Below are 19,641 nucleotides of genomic sequence, written 5' to 3'. Positions count from 1 at the left end.
TCCCAACGTTAGTGGTCAGGCGAGGAGTGGAGTCCAGGTGTGCTTGGCTGCAGCAGCCTCTACACTCTGCACGTTGATTCTCCTGGCATTGTGCCAGCCCCACCACCCACAACCCGTTTGAGCCCATGTAGGGGGCACAGCACCATGCCCACCACAGGGAAGCTGGTTACTCAGCTGGTGCCTGGCACAGCCAGAATCAGAACCCAGATCTCTGTGGCATCTCTGGTGAAATGCAGAGCTTCCATTAGCAGTTTGCTGGGAAGAGTATTATCCTCAGGAGTCAGGAGTCCTGGGTTCTATGCAGCCACTCATGTTTGGCCAAATCATTTAACTTTCCTGTGTCTCATTGTTTTCATCTGTAAAATGGGAGTAAGACCTCGTGACACAGCCACAGAGCTGAATGTAAATGGGCTCTGCAAAAGTCACCCGCCAGCGATAACATCAGCATGTGGGGTCCCTGTACTTCCTGTCCCCGCCCTTGACGTCAGAGGCCTGCAGAGGGGAGATACATCAAAGAGTGTCAGCTCCGGCCCCCTCACCAGATGGGTGGACTTGATGTGCAGATGTGCCCCTCCCCACCTACCACATGGGACAGCCATTTCCTAGGGCATTTCCTAGGGACAGGTTGCTCACCCACTGGGCACTCTCAGGGAGGAGAGTGGGGCTGTCTCTGCTGCTTGTCAGCCACAGGGACAGGGCTGAACCTGGAAAGGGCCTCAATTAGCGCCCCCACCCCTCGCTTGACAAGCAGGAAAACTGAGTCCCCAGCAGTTCCGGGCTTACTTGCCCATGGTCCCAGGAGAAGCAGGTACAGCGCTTGTGGGCCAGAAAAGTCTGACTCTCAGCTCCGTCACCTACTAACCGTGTGACCTTGGGAAGTTACTTAGCCTCTCTAGGCCTCCTTTTCCTCATCTGTAAAATGAGGGCCAATAGGGTTACTGAAGGACTGAATGAGATTCCATGTTAAGTGTCCTTAAATGGTACTTGGCAGATAGTGTTGATACTACCTGTTGGCAGCTATCATGTTACAAAGAAACATTTCTTTGCAGGAATAAAGCTGGTTGGTTGGACAGCGAACTCAACATGTTCACACATCAGTACCTGCAGCCCAGCAGATAGTGGGCAGCCTGGAGCGGAGCCTGGTGGAGAAGGGGCGGCACCACCAGCCCTCAGTGCCACATGGGCTCCCCCAGGCCCGTGCGGTCCTTGTCCCAGGCCACCACCGAGAGAATGAAAGCACCCACTGTCTCATAGTTTTGAGCACTTCAGCATTAGTTATTTCCCCCTCCCTTTGCCTGCTGTTGCAGGAAAACCTTCTGGCTCGTTCCCCTAAAGGAGACTTTTAAACAACGACTGTGGACAGCATGGTACCACGGAATTAAGTGGAGGCTTTTCTCTGCTTTATTGGGTTCACTTGATTGCTTGATAAGGTCCCAGGAGCTCAGCATTGCAGAACACCGATGAAGCCTTCAAGGGTATCAGGCAGACACTCCCACCATCCTATGGCCCGTGCATACCTGCACCCCAGCACCCTGCAGAGAGAAGCATTGTCAGGGGGTGGCTGGATTGTCTTTCCAGAAGCATCAGGAATAGTTCTAGGAAGGCCAAGTCTGTCCCAGAAGGTCTTGCGGCTTGTCCCAACTTGTTCTTTCCAGCTTTAATGTTTCATCCCATCTGCAGAACCTTTCAGACATGTCTTGGTGGTGAGGCTTAGTGTGCCTTATGGGTGGGAAAGACGCAGAGGCAGCTGGAGTTGTGAGAGCAGCTCAGAGGAGAGCAGTATGGCAGGGTGTGCAGGGTGGCAACCAGGATGGGGAGGGACTTGCCCCATTGTGTCCCTTGCCTTGTTTCAGTCCTTGGCCTGTGTAGGCCTGTTTTATTATTGGTGGAAGATGATTTGGTCTGGGTGGATAAAGGATGTAGAAGGAAGGAAGGATGGCAGAAGGTGGGGACCTTGGTGGCAGGCTCAGGTGAGTTGGCCCCACCCAAGATGGCTGGAGAACGTGGAGCCCTCTGGCCTGCTCTGTGAGGAGCTTGTGGGCCTGAGAACCCCACTTGCTTGATGGCGTCCCTGTTAGGCCTCTTAAGAGACATATCTCTACCCCTGCCCCCGCCTTGCCCCAAGCTGCCCTTGGCCACCAGTCCTGTTTCCTGTGCCAGTGACTCTGCAGTTGGCCAAGAGACAGTATGGGAAACCTAGTGTCCTCCTGCCATCCTCCCAGATCCCCAGAGCCTCCCACTGACACGCTTGGCCTCATGTTGACTCAGAAATGTTTCCTGTTAAGTTTTGGGATTGTTACTGGTGAAGTCCAGATTCCTGTCACCAAGGTGTTAACTATCTGGGAAAATCAGTGTTGAGGTGACAGAGCCTTTGCAATGCAGGCCAGAGAGCTTCCTAGAAACAAGCAACACTTCTTCCAGAAAGAAGCCCACAAGGCAGAGGCTCAGCTGAGAGGTGGAGTTTTGTCCTGCTGGGTTTCGAATCCAGCCATCACCCATTTTGGGGAAATGATTTGGTAGCTGTACACACTGGTGAGTGGCCACACAGGTGACATCTTCTCCATGTATCCCTTGTCTTTCAAACTCTCAGTCTACCTTGTTGTTGGGACAAAGTGATGGGTTTTGCCAAGGTTGATAAATGGTAGGAGGCTGTTCTGAGGGTTTGGATGTTCCGGACTTGAATGAATGGGAGTGCCCACAGTGTGTCAGGAGAAGTCAGTGTCACATGATTCCAGTGAATTTTGAGCTTTTTTGAAAAAAATGTAGGCTAAACATGAATCTTTTCCACGTAGCCCCTGAGGAATAAATGAAAATTTGAGCTTCTTATACAATAATTAAATTTATAACACTGACAGACCCTTTCTGAAAGAAGTGTGGCGAAAAGCACTTTAAGTTAATGCTGCTAACTCTGTTCTCTGTTTTTGTGTTCATTTGCTGGAGTGCAAGATATGCTTGACACAGTGAGTTTTCTCTCTGATGTATTTAAGGTGATGTATTGGCCTGAATTACTCCTGTATCATTACTGATAATACTGGAAGCTAAAATAAAACCTAGTTGAAAACCCTCTATGAGATCTCTGCCTCGTCAGTTTACAGTTTTCATGCAAACTGCTCTTTGAGGGAGCCACGTCTGCAGGTTGTATTTTTTTCTTTAAAGTTGACCGACTGGGCCAAGCCCGTGGCGCACTCGGGAGAGTGTGGCTCTGGGAACGCTGTAGCGCTCCCGCCGCGGGTTCGGATCCTATATAGGGATGACCGGTGCGCTCACAGCGCTCACGGGCTGAGCGCGGTGCGGCTGGTCTCAAAAAGGACAAGAAAAAAAAAAAGATGACCGACCGGTAAGGGCATCTTAACCCTGGACTTGGTGTTGTCAGCACGACACTCTTCCCAAGTGAGCTGACCGGCCATCCCTACATGGGATCCGAACCCGTGGCCTTGGTGATATCAGCACCACACTCTCCCAAGTGAGCCACAGGCCGGCCCTGCAGGTTGTATTTTGAAGTGACCTTTACTTTGGGGGAAGTTCCTACAATAATCTGCCCCTGGGTTCTTCCTTATTCTTGGAAGGAATCTGATGCTCTCAGAAGCAAAAATGGCATAACTGATCTTTAAGGATGGAGAAATCTAGAGTGATGTCTTTACAGATTTCTGTAACTCCAAACCATTCATCTTCCAGTTAAAAAGTAAATGACTCAGACTCGTCCACCCTAGTTTTGCCTTCTGAGAATTTGGTGGTGACCTTTTCTATCTTTTTGTTTTGTTTGAAGGGCCCTTAGGAGTGGTGAGGGTGTGACTAGTCAGTTTCCTGCCCCTCCACACGCTGTCCCCTTGACTCACCCCACCTGCCACCTGCCCTGCTCGTCCACTTCAGAAGCTCCACAGAGTTGATGGCAGCCTCCTCCTTCCAGATTCCCAGGCCACAAATGGGGCATCATCCTCACATCCACTGTCACACATGTTGCATCTGTCACTTTGTCTTCGAAATCCTCCTGGACACTGACCACCTTCCCCATCTCCATCACAACCACCCTGGGTTGACCCTGACTCCCACCTCCTACCTCTTTCCTCTTATAGCTGTTTCCAGGCAGCAGCAAGAGTGACCTTTTCATATGGAACTCAGCTCATGTTAACCTCACTGTCCAACACTGCTGTGGCTCCCTCTTCCACTTGGAGTCGAAGCCCAAGACCTTGCAGCAGCCCTCTGGGATCTGGCCCCTCCATGCCTCTCTCACTGCCCCTTACTCCTTTGCTCCCTCTGCCGTGGCCACATGGGCTCCATCTGTTCCTTGAAACTGCTAAGCACACTTCCTCCTCAAGGCCTTGACCTTTTGTCCTGGTTGACCCTCTGCCCATCCTTCCACATGTGACCACAGGTAACTAAGTCCTTTACCTCCAAGGAAAGACAAGTCTGCTGAAATGTTACCTCAATGAGGTCTGCCCAGGCCACCCTATTTAAGCCACCCCCCTCCAACCACATTGCTTGGCACTGTTGAGTCCCCTCACCCCGCAACATATGCAATGTACATGTTTTTCAGAACAGTCATCATCTAACATGTAGTAGTGTTTGTTTTATTGTCTCCTCCTGACAGAACATAGCATTTAGACCAGGCCCTGGCACAGAATCGGAGCTCAGTAAAAATTTGTTGAATATTGTCCTAAAACAGTCCACATAGTTATCAGCCCTCTAGTGTCGGGGGACAGAACTAACAAACACCACTGGAAACCTCCTATGGGTAGGCATAGTACCGGGGACTTTCAAGTGTATTGTGCACTCAGCATGTAGCACTTTCATTTCAGCTGCACTGTGGAAACTGAGGCTCAGAGAAGTTAGGACTAGCTCAGATCCTAGCAGCTGGGGGTGTGGGATGATGGACCTTGGGTCTGAGCTTATGTCTTAATTTCCCAAAGCCCAGTGGCTTTTGAACCTACTTTTTACCCTGAGCGTCAATTATAAATACATTAGGACCCAGCACACACACATGTGTAAGTGAAACAAAAAATTTTAAATTATCACCCTTTTCTGCAATACACAAATAGTTTCTGACATTAACAAGGTGTTATTGACAACCCACTAAATTGTTCACCAGCTACTCCTGGGTGACAATCCATAGTTTTTTTGTTTGTTTGTTTGTTTTTTGTTTTTAAAGATGACCGGTAAGGGGATCTTAACCCTTGACTTGGTGTTGTCAGCACCACGCTCAGCCAGTGAGCAAACCAGCCATCCCTATATGGGATCCGAACCCGTGGCCTTGGTGTTATCAGCACCGCACTCTCCCGAGTGAGCTGCGGGCCGGCCCACAACCCATACTTTGAAAAAGAGTGTTCTACACCTTGCTGACTTACCCACTGCTTAGTTATTTATTCCCATTCAAGGCCAGACTCATTCCTGTGATATTTTTTGTTTTGCTTTGTGTTTTGTTTTCTTAGGATTCCAGTGAAGCTGTCCTGTGGTTTTTGACACTACCTTATCACCCACTGGAAGTTCTGGGGAATCCGAGAGGCTGCGTATTTAGCTCTCTAGTACAAACGTCTCTCTTTATCACAAAGACTGTAGCCAGGAATATAGCACTCTGTTCCGAGTGCTGGGAAGATAGCCCAGGCAGCCAGAGCAGGGAGAGCATCTGGTTTGTACATGGTTCTTCCTGAAGATGTCAGCCAAATTCACTCTGTCCTCAAGGGCGTGGTCTTTGGTCCGAGTCAGATTCTTAGGCTTGAGATAAGAACAGCCAACTTTTATATTATTTTTTATTTTTTTTATTTTTATTTTTTTTTTATTATAAAGATGACCGGTGAGGGGATCTCAACCCTTGGCTTGGTGTTGTCAGCACCACACTGAGCCAGTGAGCAAACCGGCCATCCCTATATAGGATCCAGACCTATGGCCTTGGGGTTATCAGCACCACACTCTCCCGAGTAAGCCACGGGCCAGCCCTAGAACAGCCAACTTTTATTTATTTTTATTTTTTTATTTTATTTTATTTTTTTAAAAAGATGACCGGTAAGGGGATCTTAACCCTTGACTTGGTGTTGTCAGCACCACGCTCACCCAGTGAGTGAATCGGCCATCCCTATATGGGATCCGAACCCGGGGCCTTGGTGTTTTCAGCACCGCACTCTACCGAGTGAGCCACGGGCCGGCTCGAACAGCCAACTTTTATTGAGAGCTTATTGCATATCACACATTTATGTGCATGAATCCTAATCCTCTCAAAAACTCAATGATCTATTTTTTCCTTTTTACAAATGAAGAGGTTCATTAATTCAGCAAAATATTTGAGTGCGCACTAATGTGCTAAGCATGGCATTGGAGGTACAGCAGTGGGTAAGGTGGATAAAAGTCCCTGCCTTTATGGAGCTCATATGCTAGTGGGGGAGGGCAGACAATAGGCACAATAAATTGGGTAAAAGACACAGTAGGCCAGAAGATAAAGGCTATGGAGGAAGACGTGGGAAGTGTAGCAATAGTGTGGTTGGGGTGGGCCTCACTGAAAAGACTGCATTTGAAGAAAGACTTGAATGAAGACAGTGGGGAATGAAGTCATGGGATATCTGGGCAGGGCTTTTCAGGCAAAGGAAAGAGCATGTGCAAAGGCCCTGAGGTTGCACCATGCCCAATATCTTCCAGGAACAAAATGCAATTAGTGTCACCAGTGCAGAGTGAGAGAGGTAGAGAGTAAAAGGAGAAAACATGCAAGGAACTGGGGGCAAAGTTGGGGACTTGCAGGCCACTGTAAGGGCTTTGGCTTTTTCTGTGAGTGAGGTAGTTGCCATCGGAGAGTTCTGAGCAGAGGAGCAACATGAGCTGACTTACATCTTAACAGGGGCCTCGGCTGCTATGTGGGAACTAGACAACAGAGAGTAAGGATGGAAGCAAAGAGGCCAGCCAGGAGGCAAATGCAATGTTCTAAACAGGACACGATGGTGCCTAGGACCGGGGTGGTTGTGATAGAGGTGGTGAAAGTGGTCAGAATACCTTTTGATACACTGCAATGTGCTTAAACATTCACCTGTAGATGGACATTGCTATTTACAATAGAGCTGCTGTGAACACTCATAGAGGAGTCTGCACAAACACTTCTTTCCCTTTGGATGAATGCCTGAGGATAGAATGAATCACATAGTGTGGGTGTGTGCATTAGTCTGTTCCCGCTGCTTATAACAGAATACCTGAAATTGGACAATTCATAAAGAAAGATAATTTATTTCTTACAGTTTCAGAGGCTGGGAAGTCCAAAGTCCAGGGAACACCTCTGATGAAGGCCTTGTTTGTAGCAACTCTACACAGTGACACAGGATGTCACATGGCAAATGGCTGACCAAGAGGGAGCTTCTCATGCTCTCTCCTTTTAAAGCCATGAGGACCACACCCACGACCACCATTAAGCCATCAATCTATTCACTACGGCATGGTCCTCACAATCTAATCACCTCTTCAAGACCCCACCTTTCAATTATAATAGAATTTCCCATCCTCTTAACAATGTCACAGCGAGAATTAAGATTCCAATACATGGAACTTTGGGGGACACAAATCAATCCATAGCAGTGTACTTTTAACTTTTTTAAAAAAACAGTTTTGTGCTGGCCAGTTAGCTCAGTTGGTCAGAATGTGGTGTTGTGACTGACATCAAGAGTTTGGATCCTTGTACTGGTCAGCCACCAAAAAACGAAAACAAAAAAATCCAACAGCTTTCTTGAGGTGTAATTTACATACCATAAAGTCACCCATTTCAAGTGCACAATTCAACCATTTTAGTAAATTTACAAAGTTGTGCAGCCATCACCACAGTCCAATTTTAGAACATTTCATCACCCCAGAAAGATCCCTTGTGCCCATTTGCATTAACTCCCTGTTTCTACCCCAGACCCAGGGAAGCACTAATCTCTTTCTGTCTCTATTGATTTGCCTTTTGTGGACATTTCATGTAATTGGAATCATATAATATGTGGTCTTGGGCCGGCCCCGTGGTGCACTCCGGAGAGTGCAGCGCTGGGAGCGCAGCGTCGCTCCCGCCGCAGGTTCGGATCCTATATAGGACTGGCTGGTGCGCTCACTGGCTGAGCGTGGTGCTGGCGACACCAAGCCAAGGGTTGCGAATCCGAACCCGCGGCGGGAGCGCTGCTGCGCTCCCAGCGCTGCACTCTCCCGAGTGCGCCACGGGCTCGGCCCACGTTTTATAATTTTTTAATGTGCCGGTCTTGTACATATTTTGTCAGATTTATCTCTAAATATTTTCATATTTCTTAATGCTATTGTGATGTTTTCTAAAATTTTGATTTGATTGTTTTTTGCCAACATATAGCAATACAATTGGTTTTTGTATATAGATCCAGTACTCTGCAACCTTGCAAAGCTCATTAACAATTCTAGTAGCTTTTTTATAGATTCCATGGGATTTTATATCACGTTGTGTGTTAAAAAGGACAGTTTTGCTTCTTCCTTTCTCATCTTGTTGCCTTTTCTTTTTCTTTCCTTGTCGCATTGGCTAGGACTTCAGTATAACGTGCAAGCGGTGAGAGCGGACATCCTTGCCTTTTCCTGATCTTCAGGGAAAAGCATTCAGTCTTTTGTTATGAAATATGCTGTGAACTGTAGGTGTTTCATAAATGCCTTTCATTAGGATGAGGAAGTTCCCTTCCGTTCCTGGTCTGTTGGAAGTTTTTATTTTTACTTTTGGTGGCTGGCCGGTATTGTGGGAAGTTTTTAAACATCAGAAACGTTTTGTCAAACGCTAGACCATCTCTCCAAGGTACTAAGAAGAAGGGACAACGCTCGGTGAATTTTTCTGCTATTGAGATGACGTCCACGTCCTTCTTTTTGTCGGTCAATAACGGTGAATTACATTGACTTTAAAATGGTCTGGCAAGTCACTTCATGTCTTATAACCTTCGTATTATTGTAAAACGGGACAGTAATACTCATCTTAGAGCAGGCACTGGACAGGGGACCCCTTAGTTCTTCTAGGCCGCCCAGTGCCTGGCACAGCGCCTCCTGGCACAAAGCAGGCCCTCGATAACAACCTAAATTCGGGTTAACGCTCAGCCACTGAGCGCTGTGAGCGCCCCGGTCATCCCTATATAGGATCCGAACCCGCGGCGGGAGCGCTGCTGCTCTCCCAGCTCCGCACTCTGCCGAGTGTGCCATGGGGTCGGCCCACGTTTTATAATTTTTTAATGTGCCGGTCTTGTACATATTTTGTCAGATTTATCTCTAAATATTTTCATATTTCTTAATGCTATTGTGATGTTTTCTAAAATTTTGATTTCTGATTGTTTATTGCCAACATATAGCAATACAATTGGTTTTTGTATATAGATCCAGTTCCCTGCAACCTTGCAAAGCTCATTAACAATTCTAGTAGCTTTTTTATAGATTCCATGGGATTTTATATCACGTCGTGTGTTAAAAAGGACAGTTTTGCTTCTTCCTTTCTCATCTTGTTGCCTTTTCTTTTTCTTTCCTTGTCGCATTGGCTAGGACTTCAGTATAACGTGCAAGCGGTGAGAGCAGACATCTTTGCCTTTTCCTGATCTTCAGGGAAAAGCATTCAGTCTTTGTTATGAAATATGCTGTGAACTGTAGGTGTTTCATAAATGCCTTTCATTAGGATGAAGAAGTTCCCTTCCGTTCCTGGTCTGTTGGAAGTTTTTATTTTTACTTTTGGTGGCTGGTCGGTATTGTGGGAAGTTTTTAAACATCAGAAACGTTTTGTCAAACGCTAGACCATCTCTCCAAGGTACTAAGAAGAAGGGACAACGCTTGGTGAATTTTTCTGCTATTGAGATGACGTCCACGTCCTTCTTTTTGTCGGTCAATAACGGTGAATTACATTGGCTTTAAAATGGTCTGGCAAGTCACTTCATGTCTTATAACCTTCGTATTACTGTAACACGGGACAGTAATACTCATCTTAGAGCAGGCACTGGACAGGGGACCCCTTAGTTCTTCTCGGCCGCCCAGTGCCTGGCACAGTGCCTCCTGGCACAAAGGAGGCCCTCGATAACAACCTAAATTCGGGTTAAAAAACGAACGCGCCGCCGCGCCGTCACCCCGCAGAACCCGCAGCTTCCAGTCGCGGACGCGGCGTGGGCTCCAGCCGGCCGCGGCCCAACGCGGTGCCATCCTCGGCCCCGCGCCTGACCAATCGGAGCCCGCCTCATTCCGGAAAAAGACTGTTGGTTCCCCGGCCTCGGAAGCGGGCCAATCGGCTGTGGAGCTCGGCTGTGAGTCCCGCCCCCCACATGGAAACTGCCGCTTTCGAAAGCGGAGTAACGCTGGGCGGGCTCGGCGGGAGGCCCCACGGGCACCCCCGTGGAGGGCTCGGGGGCCGCAGTGGGAAGGAGGGGAGGCCGAGGCCGCCTCTCCCGGGGGTCCCGCCTCGGCGTCCCCCGGCTCTGCCTCTGTTACTTTGGCTGCCCCAGTGTCTCTTTTGGACGTCGCCTTCCCGTCGCATCTGCGCACCTTTCGGCCTTCCAGGGCGCGGCCGCGGCCGGAGGAGGCTGTGCCCTCAACCCCGGTGCGGACACGGAGACCCTCAGGCTATGGGGGTGTGGCCCCGAGTCTCTAGGCCGGTGAAGGGCGGGGGCCGGGACCCCGGTCCTGCGCATCAGGCTGCCTGTCGCCCTTGCCTGCACCTCCACAGTCTTCCGGACTCGCTTGTCCACTGCCCCCTCCCAGCCTTCGGGGGCGCGCCTGGGGTGGGGGGGAGCTTTCAGTGTGGTCCTCCCGGTGTGTCGCGGTCCCCAGGTGAGGAGTGGGGGGCGGGATAGGGCGGGCAGGGTTTCTGAGACAGGATGTCTGAGCGGACCCTGTGTTAAAACGAGTCTGAGATTCTGGTTGGATGAGTCTGGGCCTGGGGCTCGGAGAGAAGTGGGAACCCCTTTCCCCAGTCTGCAGAAATCCCTTCCAGAGGCATCTGTGTGTCCCCGACCCTGGATCTCGGGGGGATCAAGGACTGGGAGAAGGAGGGGGAGGCTTCCCAGGCCCCTGTCTACACTGCCAGGGAAAGGCTTTCTGTCATCATGGACCCTGGACCCAGATTTTGGTTTCAGTCCTGGCTTTGCCACTTATTAGTTGTGTGACTTGGAGCATGTTGCTTAACCTCTCTGAACTTTGGTTTCTTCATGTGTTTTTAAAAAAAAAAAAAAAAAAAAGGAGGAAGAGAGGGCAGGAAAGAGGCAGGAGTCCCTTCAGAAACCTGATTTGTGTTGGATTCACGAGTCCTGCTTTACATTTGCAGACTTGCTGTAATTGTTTTCTGCAGATTGAACTAGTCTTAATTTTCATAGTTAAGGTCATTAAGAGGAAATTATTTTGTTTTAGGTGGTAAGGAAACACACCCTGACCATTTTAGTAATATGTATTTATTGAATGCTTACTGTAACATGCATTACCTTGTTTAATCCTAACAACAATATGAGGTAGATACTTTTTTCATCTGTTGGCAGATGAGGCACCTGAGGCTCAGAGAAATTAAATAACTTGCCTGAGGCTACACAGGTAAGGAGTATCCAAATGGGGGGTTGAACCCAGGCCTCTGGCACCACAGGGCACCTCCTCAGCCCTGTGTCATGTTGTCTTGACTTTAGGTAGAAAAGCTGGGCCTGGAACCCAGTTCTGAGGACATTCTGCGGCCCAGGGGCCAGCGACACCTGCTGTGGGAAGCCAGAGGACTCCCCCGGGATGGTGGAGACGGAGGACCCGGCGCTGCTGCGGCTGCTCAGCCTGGAGCTCCTGAGACAGCTGTGGGTCGGGCAGGATGCCATGAGGCGGTCGGTGGCCCTGGCAGCCTCAGAGGTGGGTGCCCTCTTTGGGAACCCCCCGAGTGCGTGGAAGAGGCTGTCTAACCCTTAGGACAGCATCCAGGCCTCCAGGGTCATCTTGTCCTATTTGCCCATTTTACTGGTAAGGGGGAAACTGAGGCCTGGGGAGTGAAGGGGCTGGCCTGGAACACTGCTGAGGCCAGAGCAGGATGGGGACCTAGGTCTTGATGCCTAACACAGGCCGGGTGGGTGGACTTTGGCTGGGCCCCTCCCTCGGTGAGCTGGCCTCTCTTTTTCAGTCAAGCCTGGACTCTGGCAGCAGCTATGACTCGGAGACGCCATTGTCCCCAGAGACTTCCTCAGCCTCCTCAGGAGCCTCCCCCCGACAGGGCAAGTGCCATGTGTGTGGCCCGTCAGATGCCCACCAAGGTGGCCCTTATGATATGGCTAGCTCCAGTGTGACCTCTCTCCCACCTGCCAATTGCCGACACCAGGAGTCCCCGGGCCGGCCAAGGCCCCACTTGGCACCTTTGCAGGCTACCTCAGACTCAGACACACCAGAGCCTTCAGCAGGGCAGAGTGATCTCGGGCTCCGGAAGACACAGGCCCTGAAGTCCATCCTGGCTCGACAAAGCAAGCTGTCCAAGGTAACGTGGGAGAGTGGGGCATCCATTGATGGGAGCTTCCTTGAGCCTCAGTTTCCCTATGTGACAAATGTGCTTATGGACGACCTCCCTAGGAGGTTGAGAGGCTTCTGGGAGATACTGTGAATAGTGTCCAACTCAGCCTAAGTGCTTAAAAAGTGATCGCCGTTAGTTTCTCAGCACTTTGGGAGGAAGATGATGAGCCCCATCATACAGATAGGAAGACTGAGGCTCAGAAGCCAGACTTGTTCAAAGTCACACATAAAGTGGGGCCAGACTTATCTTCCAGCTCGTGAGCCCTCAGCCAAGCCTTGGGGCCCAAGTCAGGGTGTAAGTTAAGACACAGCTCCTTTTCTTCCTCCAAGGTGGGGCCTTCCTGGGGCCAGGTCTGCTGGCCTAACCCTTGCCCTTGTCCCTCTTTGCCTCCCTTCTCAGCCCCGAGTGACCTTCTGCAAGGAGTCTGGTGTGCCTGAGAAGAGCTGGCGTCTCAGGCCGTACCTGGGCTACGATTGGATCGCAGGTAGAGCCCGCCCCCATGCACACACCTTGCCTGGGAGTGGGAGGTAGAGGGAACAGAGGCACAGAGAGGTTGAGTTGCTGCCCAAAGACAGGTGCTCTAGGATCGCAGGTAGAGCCCGCCCCCATGCACACACCTTGCCTGGGAGTGGGAGGTAGAGGGAAGAGAGGCACAGAGAGGTTGAGTTGCTGCCCAAAGACAGGTGCTCTGTGGGGTCGCTGGAACCCAGCGGTGATAGGGACACAGGCCCTGCCCTTATGGACTTCCCAGAATCTCAGCTCACTGCCTAGCTTCCTATTTCTGGGAAGCGGAGGCACCCGCCCCACTGTCTGCCCTGTGTCTCCCTGCTTTCCTGGGGGTGAACATGTGCGCCCCCACGTGAGGCTGGTCCCTGCGTTTGTGTGCCTGCCACACCTGCTCTTGGTTCCTGGGGCGTTTGCTTCCTATAGTTCTCTCCCTGCTCTTTCCTGCACTGTTGTTCAGCGTGAATATGAACACGCTGGAGTAATAAGGAGACCGATTTAGTAAGTGCCGGTTACGTGCCGGGCACTGCTCCACGAGCCTCACTCTTCTTACTCCCCTGACTCCTTTCCTCTTCGCAGCAGTCTTATTGGGCAGGCGCTGCTGTTAACCCCATTGACAGGTGACAAGGCTGAGGCCCGAGACACTGAAGCGTACCCGAGTCTCTCCTTTCCTCTTCGCAGCAGTCTTATTGGGCAGGCGCTGCTGTTAACCCCATTGACAGGTGAGAAGGCTGAGGCCTGAGACACTGAAGCGTACCCGAGTCTGCCATTAGTCGGGGATAAAGCCGCAGCCCGTCGCCTCTCATCGTATGAGACATTTCCACCTTTATCCCGCGTTTGCTTCTCGTTACTGCCCGTATTGTCTGCTTGGCTTTGTAACAAAACTCCTCAACAGGCGTCTGGACTGGCTGTCTGCAGTTTTTCTCTGCCACCTGTTCTTAAATTGGGCTTTAGCTCCTGACGTTCATCCCAGCAACACTCCCCTTATCCAGGTCATCTGTGGCCTCCGTGTTGCTAACTCCCCGGCTCAGCTCTCAGTCTGCACCATCCTTGGCCCTGAGCAGCGTGGGACCCGGGAGTCACTCCCTTCCCCTGTGACTTTTCAGGCTGCACATCCCCTGCTCTCCCCCATCTCTGTGGCAGCTCCTTCCGAGGCTCCTCTGCTGGATGCTCTTCCTTCTGTAAAGCCCCGGCCCCTGGCTCTGTCTTCCTCCTCCCTCTGTGATCCCCCAATTCCGAGGCTTTCGACGCTCTCCCTACCCCGCCGTTTTTATCTCTAGCCCACACCTCTCCTCTGAATTCTAGACTCGTGTATCCGGCTGTCTTCTCTGCATCGCCATTAAGTGTCTCATAGGAACCTCATGTCCAAAATCAAGGTCCTGACTTTCACCACAACTGCTCCTCCTGCAGTCTTTCCTGTCTCTGTAAATGGCAGCACCATGTACCTAACAGGTCAGGCCATAGCCTTGGGATCGACCATGATTCCTCCTCTCCTTTCCACGTCTTCCTCGTCTAGTCCATTAGCACTTCCTCTTGACCCTGCCTTCAACATATTTCTAGAATCCGACTGCTTCTCTCCACCAGGATGTCTGGAGTAGCCTCCAAACCAGGGCCTCTGCTTCCCCTCACCTTGCGGCAGCCAGAGGATCAATCGTGTAATGATACACAGCTGATCTGATCGTGTCACTGTAGTCCCCAAACACTCTGTGGCTTCTCAGCTTCGTCTCCTCAGCCCTTACTTTCTTCCAGCCACTTTCACCTCCTGGCTGTTCCTCAAACAGACCAAGCGCACGCCTGCCCCAGGGCCTTTGCAACGTCTCTTCCACCTGCCTGCAGTGTCCTTCTTGGGATGTCTGTGTGGCTTCATCAGGTCTCTGCTTGGTGTCACGTCCTCAGAGAGGCCTCCCCTGGCACCACTGCCCTGCATGCTTGGCTCCCTGACCCTGCTCTCTTGCTTCCCGGCCAGCATCACCATTCACTACTGTATCACAAATTTCTTTGGGGACTGGCTAATCTGTTGCCATGTTAGCATGTAAGCATCATGGGGACAGGGCTTTGTCTAGTTCACTTTTCTTTCCCCAGCACATGAAACAGTGTCTGGCCTGTAGTAAGGGCTCTGTAAATATGGTTGAATATGTGTCTGGTAGACACTGAAACAAACCCAGCAGTCACCACTGAGTGGAGGGTTCCCTCCTGGTCTGCATGGGGCATGGTGAGGGGTGAAGCAGGTGGCCTCAGGTGCCAGCGTTGAACATCCCCTAAGCCTTGGCTGTGGCCACACGGCAGCATCCAGCCTGTCTGCCCTCAGCTGCTGGTGCTTTGCCCATGCCAGGGTCTCTGGACAGCAGCTCTCCCATCACCAGCAAGCCCGAGGCCTTCTTCTCGAAGCTGCAGGAGTTCCGGGAAAGCAACAGGGCGGAGTGTGTGTACAGTGGCCCCGAGTGAGCAGGGACGGGTGAGGGCTGGCCTCGAGTGGCTGAGGGGCTCTGTCGCCCTGGCCTGCTCACCCCCTCTCGCCCTCACAGACCCCAGCTCCTAGGCCTGCGTGGGAGCAGTGGTGTGGACAAGGACCACGAATGTGAGCAGACACCCGCACAGTGGCCAGGGCAGCCCAGCCCGCCTCCACCCCAGCCCCACGCCCCACACGTGTCCTTCTTTGCCCCAGAGCAGTCCCGGGCGAGGTCTTGGTGGCCTGGGGGGCGCCTGAGGTGTTGGGGACTTGAGGAGGGAGGCCTGGGGTCTGGACAGGTTGGGGGCAAGCCCTGGTGGGGGTAGAGTGAGCTAAGGTCTGGCCTTGGAATGAGGACCAGTCCTGTGTGACCCCACCCCACCCATCCCCAACAGCCTTCAGAGCTGGCTGGGCCAGGCCCTGCTGGGCTCTGTTCTAGCTCCTGAAAGCCCCTGGGAGGACCTTTGGGTGTGGACCCCAGCCTCCGAGAGGGAAGGGGTTGGGAGGAAAGAGGCCTGGATTTACTTCCCAGAGGGCCTGGCCGGTACACGTGCCTGGGGCAGCAGGGAGTCCGTGTTCCCGGCTCAGGGGGATCTGCTGCTTCTCATGGGCCTGGCAGGTGTGTTCTGTTACCGTGTCAACCGGCGCCTCTTCCTGGTGCCTTTGGATCCCGGCACCCCCTGTCGCCTGTGCAGGACACCGCGGGACCAACGGGGCCCCGAGACTCTGGTGGAGCCGGTGCAGGTCAGGTGAGTGGCCTGAGCATCAGGCCCCCTGAGGGGAAGCTACCTGGGTGGCAGCAGCTGGGGACGAGCAGAGCCTGAGTCCTGCTGGTTTCGGGGGCGGTGAGTAGAAAATGGGCCTGCAGCTGTGGTGCCCCAGCGGCGCCCCCACTGTACCCCTGTGCAGGGTGAGCGTCCCACTGTCGATCCTGGACCCCCCACACCGGTACCGCATCCACCGGCGTAAGAGCTTTGATGCCTCCGACACGCTGGCCCTGCCTCGGGTGAGCAGCTGCAGAGAGGGCCACAGGCCCAGAGGCTGGGCTTGAGGAGGGTGAGCCCCCAAGGCTCTGGAGTGTGTCTGGGTCTCTTCCATGACCTGTCCTGTGCCTGTTCCCTGAGGACATCCCAGCCACCTGCATGCTGGTGCAATGCGAATGGGCCATGCGTAGTGAGCTCTTATGTCCCAGGTGCACAGTCCTCAGGAGGACTGTCTTGTGGAGCCCCACAGCAGCCAGGCACACAGGCACTGCTGTTACCCCACTCTACAGATGGGGAGACTGAGGCAGAGGGGGAAGTGCCTGGTGGGGGAGCTGGGATTTGAACCCAGGTCTTTGTGCTCTCATAGTGCCTCCCGTAGACACTCTTTCCTGTGTCTCCTGGTTAGGGCAGTTGTCAGTGGCAACCCACCCAGCCCCAGTTGAGGGTGGGGCCGCTGGGGTTGGGGCAGGAGGAAGGATGCAGAGGAAGGTGAGTTGTGGATGTCACAGCACCATCCTCGGGTGCTGGGGCAAGTTGGGGCAGTTCAGGGGAGTAATCCAGGTCAGGTGCTCAGGGCAGAGCCCACGCATCAGAAGTGCCCGGGCAACGTCAGCCTCCTGCCCTCCTTCCATCTCTGCTCTTGGGGCTGGGGTGGTTGGATCAGCAGGGTAGAAAGGGGGTAGACAGGCCCCTGCCCAGGGGGACCCTCAGTCCAACGGCTGCTTAGGACCCTTTAACCCCTTGCTCTCCACAGCACTGCCTGCTGGGCTGGGACATTCTCCCTCCCAAGTCCGAGAAAAGCTCAGCCCCGAAGTGCCTGGACCTCTGGTCCTCTGTCTCCTCCAAGGCCCAGCACCAGAAGTTGTCAGCCGCCAGCCCGTCCCGCCTGGTATGTTCGGGCCTGGGGTGCCCCCAGGAGGGACTGATACCTTGGAGCAGGTTGGGGACTATAGAGTCCTTCAGGGCAGGATTGGGGTGGGGAGTGCAGAGCCTGGAAGTGTCTGTGCAGGGGCCCGTCCACAGCCCTGACTCAGGGCCTTCCTTGGGTCTCTACCAGTTCCTGCTGCCTGCCCTGGTCCACCCAGGAAGGGGACCCTGAGATCCAGGAGGGGATGAGGCTGGAACTGGGGATGACCTGCCCCCAGGTGGGCCCCCTGACACTTCCCCATTCACCATCCAGGCCTTGCCAGTGCGAGTCCCGCCCCCCACCCCAACCTGGTCAGAACCCCAGTTACCCCAGCCCCGTGTCCTGCGACAGAAGCCCTGAGCACTGGCCACTTGGAGAAGGACAGTGCTCCTGCCAACGTTTCTAGCTTCTTCCCTCTGGCAGGGGCACCTACGAGATGGAAGTCAGCTAGAGGTGACTCAGGCAGGCTCTACTCTCCTGAGTTGGGCAGGTGGGTGGGCGCAGGCCTGTGTTCTTCTTGGGATCCAGAGGGGGAGGGCTTGGGTGAGGGGATTCTGTGACAAGTTTGTAAATAAAGTTCAGTTCTCTGTGCAGCTCTGATTCTTGCATGGGCTGGGTCTGTCCTGCTGATGCCCTCAGTGCCCAGGAGGTACCCTGGCCTCAGCCTGCCCACCCTTACCTGAGGACAGACACTGACAAGCTTTGGCTGGGTGGTGGGCATCCATCGCCATGGAGGTGGCTCTTTCTGCAGCTCCCCAGCTCTGGGTAGATGTCCTCCCCACCAGACAGGTGGGGGTGAGGGTCCCCAGGACAGGCTGGGGCCAAGGTTGGTGTTAAAAAGCCATCTCTGTGAGGGCCTCAGCGGAAGCTGTGGCTAGTGCCAAGTGAGTGAGTGCTCCCCATCTTCTTGGTCCTTGGAACCAGGATCCATTGATAGAAGGGATCTCTTGAAGTCCCTGGCCAGGGGGCTCCTCCACGCCCATCTCTACCCCAGTCCTGGAAGCTGTGGGTGATCCAGAGCCCCCCACAGGGACAGATGGGGAAACTAAGAGCTGGGCAGTGGGTTGGAGGCAAGGTTGGCCAAGAACCCAGATGTCCCGGATGTCTGGGATTAATAAGCAGTGCCCTGTCTGTCCCCCATCTTATTAGGCTGAACAATAGATTCCTGCTTTGTGGGGCAGGGTGTAGTAAGTGGGCAGGCCTGGCGAAGGCACGTACGTTTTCTAAGCTTCCTCAGCTGGGAGTGGGGCAGCTGAGCCGTGCTGTCCTGTGGCTCCTGCCTACAGCTTGTGAAGCTGTGAAAACCTTTCTACTCTGCTCTTCACCCCCGTGTATTAGTCAGGGTAAGCTAGGTTATGCTGCGGTAGCAAGTTAACCCCCTAAATCTCAGCCGTTTCCCATAAAGGCTTATTTCTTGACAACTTGCTGATATGTCTGTCATGGATCACATGGGACCCAGGCCAAAGGGCTCTGCCATGTGGCCCATCACGTGTTGTCTCAGCCCAGAAATGACAGGGTCACTTCTGTTCATGGTTCCTTGTCTGGAACCAGTCACACGGGTCCCGCCTGACAGCTACAGTTCAGGACATGGAGGGAGCGCCTGGGATGTTCAGAGAACAGTACTGTCCTCTGTGTCCTGCCTCCCTGAGTTCCAACAGCTCTGTCCATGCAGAGAAAAGAAGGCAAGGAAAAGAAGCTCCCTAGCCCTGGGCAGCAGATGCCATTAACAAAACAGTAGGTAATAACGAACTCTTGCCTAAAGCCTTCCCTCACTTTATCTGGGGTTCCAAATTCAAACGCCATCAGTGGCCAGGCAGGTACGGTGATGTGAGTGCTGGGGCCCAGGACCACTGCAAATACACATCCCCTCCAAAGGCTTTCAAGGTCAAATGTCTAAATGAACCAAACAATACTTGTCTGAGGGATAGATTCAGCTGCTGGCCATGGGTTTGCCAGTTGATTCCAGGACCTGGAGAAACAGTCTCCTCTATGTGTAATTTTTTAAATTTACTTTTAAAATTTATTTTTAGTAGTCTCTAATGATTCCTTGTATTTCAGAGGTATCAGTTGTAATATCCCCTTTTTCATTCCTAATTTTCGTTATTTGGGTCTTCTCTCTTTTTTTAGTTCGCTGTGCTAATGGCTTGTCAATTTTATTTATCTTTTCAAAAAGCCAACTTTTTGATTCATTGATCTTTTGTATCATTTTGGGGGTTTCAATTTCATTAAGTTCTGCTCTGATATTAATGATTTCTTTCCATCTGCTAACTTTGGGTTTGGATTGTTCTTGTTTTTCTAGTTCTTTAAGGTGAAGTATTAGGTTGTTCACTTGCCATCTTTCCATTCTTCTGAAGTA

At 52.3% G+C, this 19,641-nt stretch overlaps 2 protein-coding genes across 8 annotated transcripts in view; both read left to right on the top strand.

Annotated features, from left to right (window-relative positions):
• MFN2 (mitofusin 2) overlaps nt 1–3,066 on the top strand; it is a 29,486-nt gene extending 26,420 nt beyond the window's left edge. For all 5 annotated transcript variants that reach the window (XM_008589753.1, XM_008589728.1, XM_008589734.1 and 2 more), the window contains one exon: nt 1,050–3,066. In XM_008589753.1, coding sequence (XP_008587975.1) covers nt 1,050–1,119 — 70 coding nt within the window. In that variant the 3' untranslated portion in view covers nt 1,120–3,066. The remainder of the gene's footprint in view (nt 1–1,049) is intronic.
• Nucleotides 3,067–11,408: 8,342 nt separating this feature from the next.
• On the top strand, nt 11,409–17,883 carry MIIP (migration and invasion inhibitory protein). Of its 3 annotated transcripts, none has more exons than XM_008589709.1 (10): nt 11,409–11,499; nt 11,589–11,796; nt 12,062–12,409; nt 12,842–12,926; nt 15,279–15,366; nt 15,472–15,524; nt 16,015–16,144; nt 16,305–16,401; nt 17,133–17,267; nt 17,559–17,883. In XM_008589709.1, exons 2-10 carry the CDS (start codon nt 11,683–11,685, stop codon nt 17,643–17,645), a joined length of 1,137 nt encoding a protein of 378 aa, XP_008587931.1. In that variant the 5' UTR covers nt 11,409–11,499; nt 11,589–11,682; the 3' UTR covers nt 17,646–17,883. The 3 variants fall into 3 exon arrangements, with proteins under 3 accessions (XP_008587931.1, XP_008587939.1, XP_008587925.1); XM_008589703.1 differs by having other exon boundaries at nt 11,411–11,499; nt 15,279–15,387; XM_008589717.1 differs by lacking the exons at nt 15,279–15,366; nt 15,472–15,524.
• Nucleotides 17,884–19,641: the final 1,758 nt, after the last annotated feature.

This window comes from Galeopterus variegatus, unplaced genomic scaffold (assembly GCF_000696425.1).
Source record: "Galeopterus variegatus unplaced genomic scaffold, G_variegatus-3.0.2 Scaffold138, whole genome shotgun sequence".
Classification (NCBI taxonomy): Eukaryota; Metazoa; Chordata; class Mammalia; order Dermoptera; family Cynocephalidae; genus Galeopterus; species Galeopterus variegatus.
This window is presented reverse-complemented; position numbering and strand designations above follow the sequence as displayed.